General features: G+C 29.4%; 1 protein-coding gene across 1 annotated transcript in view; it reads right to left on the bottom strand.

Annotated features, from left to right (window-relative positions):
* LOC117182738 (rhodopsin-like) overlaps positions 1 to 7,279 on the bottom strand; it is a 51,458-nt gene that overhangs the window by 3,232 nt on the left and 40,947 nt on the right. Inside the window, exon 5 of the mRNA XM_033375843.1 lies at positions 2,881 to 3,140. Within this exon, the coding sequence (XP_033231734.1) occupies positions 2,881 to 3,140 (260 nt within the window). The remainder of the gene's footprint in view (positions 1 to 2,880; positions 3,141 to 7,279) is intronic.

Here is a 7,279-nt window from a genome sequence, read left to right on the forward strand (position 1 = left end):
ATATCTAGTCGGGAGTGGTGCTGACTGAAAACAGATGATTTGGAGCGATTCGCGCGCCATCTGTTGGTCATTCTAAGGAATTATTGAACTACCCTCGTAACTTTTTATTGCAGTCGGCCGCCTTGCGGTTCACGCAAAACGAAAGGTATAGTGAGGCGAAATACAATAACAATATTCAAAATTGATATGCGTAAGTGATTTTGGAATTTTTAAAGTTAAAAATTTATTTTAAGGCAAATAGCGAACAAATGTTGATTTTTTCCTCTTTATTCCACATTTTAGTTAACAACTTTCCTGCTCTTGTTGATTCATAAGTAACATTCTTTATTGTAAACAAATGATAATATCAAATAATGAACATTATCGATTATTCGCTTTTAAATTAAGATTTTGGCGATAAAATTACTTTATTTGATCAAAAAGGTGAAATTTGATCACGATATTACTTGTTAGTTTCATACACAAATGATACAAAAAATATATAACTACATTAGAAAAACAAATTTATACTGTAAAAATCTACAGGCGGAGAAAAACAGTTTTTTCCTAATCTTCTATAAATTATATTGCCAGTTAATTTTAGTTTCTGCTTATAAAGTTAACAGAAAATATTAAATTTCATGCATTTAAACATGTGCACGGGATGTTTTTACCAAAAGATTGAGGAAAAAATCAAAATTGTTCGGTATTTACATTAACATAACATTTTAATTTTAAAATAATGGCAAAATATTAAATTTCATGCATTTAAACATGTGCACGGGAAGTTTTTTACCAAAAGATAGAGGAAAAAATCAAAATTGTTCGGTATTTTCATTAACATAACATTTTAATTTTTAAATAATGGCAATGCAAAAAACCCGTTTGCACATATCAATTATAAATTAAATTATACATTTTTCCTAAAAAAGGAAAATCATTTAAGAATTTCGTACACCCATTTGTTTGAATCGACGCAGAAAATTATAATGAATCGGAATATTTATATTTAAAACAAATTAAACGTACACTTTTGAGCGAAAAAATCAATCAAAATTTTGTTGCTGATACTTATGAACCCCTTTTAATTTTTTTAAATTGAAGAAAAAATGCCTATACGTTATACACTGCACCTAAAAAAATTACTCAAATTTAATTAGCTGTTTGGGAGATAAGGTGTTTTAAAAAAATTGGGGCCTCAAAATTGAAAAAGGTGTCCCTCCCTAAAATTTGAAAAAACCATTTTAACCATTAACTTCACTCATTCAACACTAAAGTTTAACCTAGTTTCATCAAAATCGCCAGACCCCCCCCCCCCCTAGAACTTTTTCAAAAAAGTGAATGCTTTTAGACTTTTTTGTAACATAGGCACGATTACTACTTGTATAGAGAAATTTTGGGGACTTTATTATTATTTGAGTTTGGATGTAGGAAAAATGGTGAAAATATTAATTAAATCTGAATTTAAAGTAAGACTTCAAATTGTTTCTCCTTCTTTCGGCCAAACTTATAAATAAAAACATTTTTTAATTCTAATTTAGATTCAGCGAGATAATTTCTAATGACAACAGAAAATTCAGTACATTTTATTTTTGTAAATAAAAATTTAAAAATTTTTTAAAACCCATTTTTAAAATGAGATTTGTTATACAAGAAATTAAAGAAATTTGTTCGGACAATTTGTATTCTTAGTACAGTGTAAATTTTTTTATCAAATGTTCGTCGATAACATTTTTAAATAATATTTGAATAATTATTCAATTACAATATTTTTGATAATTTCGTTATTTTGAAGGGAAAAACATTTTACATTTACAAAAATAATTTCTAATGATAACAGAAAATGCATTACATTTTAATTTTAATTAATACAAAAATATATTTTAAAATATTTTTTTAATGGAAAAAATGTTTTTATCGAATCTACATCGCTAAAAATTATTTTTTTTATAGAGATTTCTTTAACTATGCTGTTTTTTGACCACTTTGTACCTTATTTAAAGAATTATTTAACTACAATATTTTTTTTGTTAAGTTTTATAGTTAATATAGTATAATTATGGAAAAATTCTACTCTCACGGAAATAATTTATAATTAGAACAGAAAATGCAGCACATTTTTATATAAAAAAACGAAATGCCTCATTATCTCAAAATTCGGAATGAGTAGTCAAATATTTTTCAAAAATTTGACTAGTCGTCCCGACACTTGGAGACGATTAGTTCATTCCTGTTTCTAACTCCCTCAATTTTTCGGGACAACTAGACACGGCCAAAAAAATAGATAAAATATAAAGAAATAAAATAGAAATAAGAATAAAATATAAAATTTTTGTATAATTTTACAACTACGGTATTATACAAAGAATTACATTTGAAGTTGTAAAATTGCGTTTCTACAAGAATTGATGTGATTTTTATAGATATAATCAAATTCACTGAAGAGGGCCATTGTGTACCGAAACATTTGAAGCAAGTTAATGGTTTTCAATTCACTTAACGTTAAAACCAACAACTGAGATGAACAGTTTCTACAAAATTGGAAAGGTTTTGAAAATTATATTTCCGATGAAGCTTCTTTCTCGCTCTCACAGTCAGAGGAAAATCCTTTAGAAAAAATGCATTTTAAAAATTTTTGATATTGAAAAAAAATTTATGAGAATCATGCATGCGTTATAAAAAAATATTTATTAAAGGGTCACTGAAGTAAACAGTCAGTTTAGAAAAATTACATACTTTTTGATTGTTGACAATCAAATAACTGCATTAATAGTGACAGGTTTTTTCTCCTCTTTTCAAAATTTCAAAGTGTCTCCTTTTTAAGGGACTTTACTTTATAAAATTTTAAGTAGATAAGTCCCCTTTACTGCAGAATTTTTTTTAATATTCTAGAATTATTACCAACTCTTCTCCTCATAGTCCTTAAGGTGATGACGATTGAACCGTAACTGCTTCCAATAAAAATTAATGGAATAAGCAATCCGAATGCAAAAAGATATGCGATGTAGCTCGCACTGTGTGTTATAGGATCTTGCTTTTCCCAGGATACACTGCAAGAGATATTTCCAGCTTCTTGCCCATAACTTCCCCAGCCCAGTAAGGGTGGCAATGACAGCGATAAAGCATAAATCCATACGCAGGATACCAAAACACAAGCCTTTCTATTAAAAACAAAATTAAAAGATTTATTTAATCGAATTATTTTTACTGAATATTTTAGGGGTGGCCCGGCGGGACGGGACGCCTGGGTAAGACGAGGCACCCATAGCTTTTATACCCATAGGGAAGTTTTTTTTATATTCTCAAAATTACAAAACTTTGATCGGATTGCGACTCTGTGAGTCCATTTTTTATTTCAAAAATTAATTGGAGTTTTTTATTCGTAACACGTAACTACTGTTTAGTACTATATAGTTTACTTTATTATACAAATTTACAACATAGCACTTTATGAATTTTATTCTGTTTAGCACTATTATATTAAATTAATACTTTCCACAGTTCTTATAAATATATCTTTAAATAATACCATATATCAAATTTTGAAGAATAAAAAGCAATTAAAATTTATTTGATAAATGAAAAATAGCTCAAGTCATCTAGGCCCATTAGTGTGGTCCATAAAAATGAAAATTTGAATTTATCTTTGTAATATGGCTCATTTTTTGAATTTCCCAAAAAAAGAAAATGCGTATTTTTTTTACAAAGTTTAGTTGTTCTGTCAACCCCATCAATTTTCCCATAAGATTATCATGAATAAGAACCCCAAATCTGACGTATGCATTAACTATATTGAATTTAACCATTCTAAACCCCTTCCATCATGCCCCAAAAACCACCTTCTAAAGTCTAAAAGTCTAAACGAGGATCAAGTATTTTACGGTATATTGGTCGTAAATGTTTATTTTTTTATTTCTTATTAGAGATAATTTTAAATTGTCAAATTAAAAAGTTAATTTAATTTTCATTAATTATTAATTTTTTGAGCAATTTTTATTTGTTTAGACAATTCTTTATTCACATGGTATAGCAAATCATCAGTACCCTCACGACGAGATTAGCTAATTAGGTCCTATGAAAAATCAGAACGGTCAATTAATTTTGTTGTTAATAGTATTTTTACAGCTTGTCCATATTTTTAAAAACAATTTCCGTTTGTTTTTACCATTTTTTTCAAAGAAATATAACAAATTTGCACTTTCTTTGAGTAACATGAAATAATTGGCTCAAATAAAAAATGAACAGATTCGGTTGACATGTAACTTTTGACTGTAATAATGCAGAAAAGTACACTTTTTGCTAATTTTTCAGCAATTTTAATTTGTTTTCGCAATTTCTTTCGACAAAATATTAAGAATGTATACTTTCTCTTATTAACTTCATCTATTTATTTAAAATCAACAGCAACAAATAACTAATTAGTTCATGTAATTCAGAAAAAGTGAAAAAATTGTTTGGACTTACTCCAGTCACAAGTTACATTTAAACAATAACAAATTATTTAAAACATTAGCAATAAATTTAATCGACTTTACTGATTTGTTCCATTTCTCAAATCATTTACCTTCTTTTCAGGGTGCCGATAATTTGCGAAAAATATTTAAAAAGTATTGTTTGAAAAAAATTTTTAATGGTTTAAACATTTATTAATTATCAAAAATTACATCAAAATTTTTTATTTGGCATTTAAAAATGTTTAGTGATAAAAAATATACAATTTATTCAATTTATTTCACACATATGTACCTTTTTCAGGTCTTTACATATATTACATTCCCTCACTTTATCAATGCATAAATCTAAAGGCATATGTAGATAATACCTACTAAATTAATAGACTAAATACCTACGCCTGAATATCTTTGTTTTTTGTACTTGAAACCGGTAACATCTGACTATTGTTTACGCCAAACTGCATGTGTTAGCGGTTTCAGGGGCAGAAAGACACTCCATTTTTAATTACAAAAAAAACGAAGATTTTTCGGAAAAAGCTCTTTGTCCAAACAATTCATCCTTTTAAACGGATAGTGGATCAAGCGAAACCGAGACTCGTTTGAAGCGCCTTAAACCCTTTATTCCCTGCCTTTCCTACATTTCAAAACTTCATTCTAGCACATTATTCTTTGTTCTTGTGCCCTATTTATTAATTTGCCCAGTAACTCTCTAAACCTAAAGTCTTTCTATATTTCCCATACCATTTGCAAAAGAGGATCTATGAATTCTTCTTCAAACTTCATGTATACTTTCTGTTCCCATTTCGTTCTGCAATCTTTCTTTCAATTTTCCGTTATCATCCCTCTTGATACTCCCTCTTGAATCCAATTTAACGTTTCTACATCTCCTACTTTCCTCCATGCCTCTATCAATTATTTCTCTCCCTATACTGAAGGATTATTGTATTGTATCACTCCTATTTCCTCTTATAAGAAGACTTCAGGGCTTCAGGTAATCTTTCGGCCCTCAACCGAGTCGAAATCTAGGCCGTACTTTGAAGCCGTAACTCCTACCTTAGTAGACGCTGGAAGCTGTAAAGTAGGTTCTAAACAAGCATCGATTTCAATGTAATTTAGATCCTACTTTGACCCTAAAAGTGTCGGAAATCGGCCGTTTTTTCACGCTTAGCTTTAAAGTAGGGTCTGTGTTTAAGACAAATTAGACCCCCTTTTAAAGCTCAAACTACTAATTTAGGACTTACGGCATCAAAGTACTCTGAAAGAAATGAATTGCTGGTACAATCATATTGCGCGTTAGATCAGTCATCGATATGTCTATTCCAGTCATACAGATTGATGATCTAACCCGCAATTTAACTGTATCAGCAATTCATTTCTTTCAGTGCAGGTTATATATAATCTCACACCAATATGGATGAATAAAAATAAGATTTGTTATTCATCAGAAAAAATATAAAATAATATCTGTGATATAAATATCAAGGATATTTGCAATTATTTGTTAGACATTTTATCCATAGGATTTTTTGATTATGACGCTAAAGCATAGTGCACTGAAAAATCCGCAAGTACTATGAAACGAACCCAAGGTCGCATGCACGCACTGAGTATTTACCAAAATGTCTCCGATAAAAATCATTAGCACTTGCCCAATAATTCAAAGTCCAAAATCTGTTTAAATCCAAAACAATTCATTGAATAATCACTTTTTTTTAACTTTCTGTGTCGTTAAACATTTGAAACGATTTTTGAAGAGTTCAATATAAATTGATTCGATTTTTTGACGTATTCTACGTTATACGTTTTAAAAGAACTTGAGGCGACATATTTAAATTTGATTCTGTATTATTTATTACTTTAATGAACACAATGTCAAACTTGCTGATTTCAATACAAATTTCTTTTTATCTCTTCATCAAGCAAAGATTTAAAAAAAGTCGTCTAGCATCATAATTAATCCAATTATACTAAAAAATAAGAATATTTAGTTCAACATTCAACCTAATATTCATCACGAAATAAGTTTATAGTAACAATAGCAGTACTGGTTTTCTACCCAATTGTCTCATCGTCTCAAAATTCGAGATAAATAGACCAATGGACTATTGGAAAAGTGGTACTTTTCCTTGGAAAAAAAATATTTACTCCATAAAATCATGTGTTCCCGTGGATTTTGGGGAGCTGAATTCAAATTCGGTATCAAAAATCACCCATCACGTCATGGTTGAATCATAACCTCAAAAAATGACGAAAAATCATGCACTGAGGCAAATAAATTTCAAAATAATGTCAGTGATGCAAATTTTCACTTTAAAAGCATGTCGAAAACTGTGAAGGATCAACCCTTGCCTGATATCAACTTATTTAACATAACTTTACCCAACAGAACCTGACCTCACCTAACCTGAATTAACAGAAATTTATTGAACTACACGTAAAGCTCTGGAAGCATATTTTCCCAGTAGCAAATGTGTGCTACATCGAATGGGTCAACTCGAGCCTAACCTAACCTAACCTAACCTCACGGAACACAATTAAACTGATTGTGTTGTCCCGTTGTGTTTGCGGTACCGTTTCATTCAACTTCGGATTAACCTAAATAGAGGTTTAACCTATCCTAACCTAACAAAACCTAACCTAATCTAACCTAACTTAACTTCACGTGACACAATTAAACTCATTGTGTTTGCGGTACCGTTTCATTCATTTAATTGATACAAACATTGTCAGGTTAATTGAAATGAGGTCAATTCTACTTGTAGTTCTAAGTTTCTTCAAATGAGTAATGTGCGTCTAAATTTTTAACTACCTGTAGTACAATGAAATGAATTTTATTGTGTTACAAC

This window comes from Belonocnema kinseyi, chromosome 2 (assembly GCF_010883055.1).
Source record: "Belonocnema kinseyi isolate 2016_QV_RU_SX_M_011 chromosome 2, B_treatae_v1, whole genome shotgun sequence".
Taxonomy (NCBI): Eukaryota; Metazoa; Arthropoda; class Insecta; order Hymenoptera; family Cynipidae; genus Belonocnema; species Belonocnema kinseyi.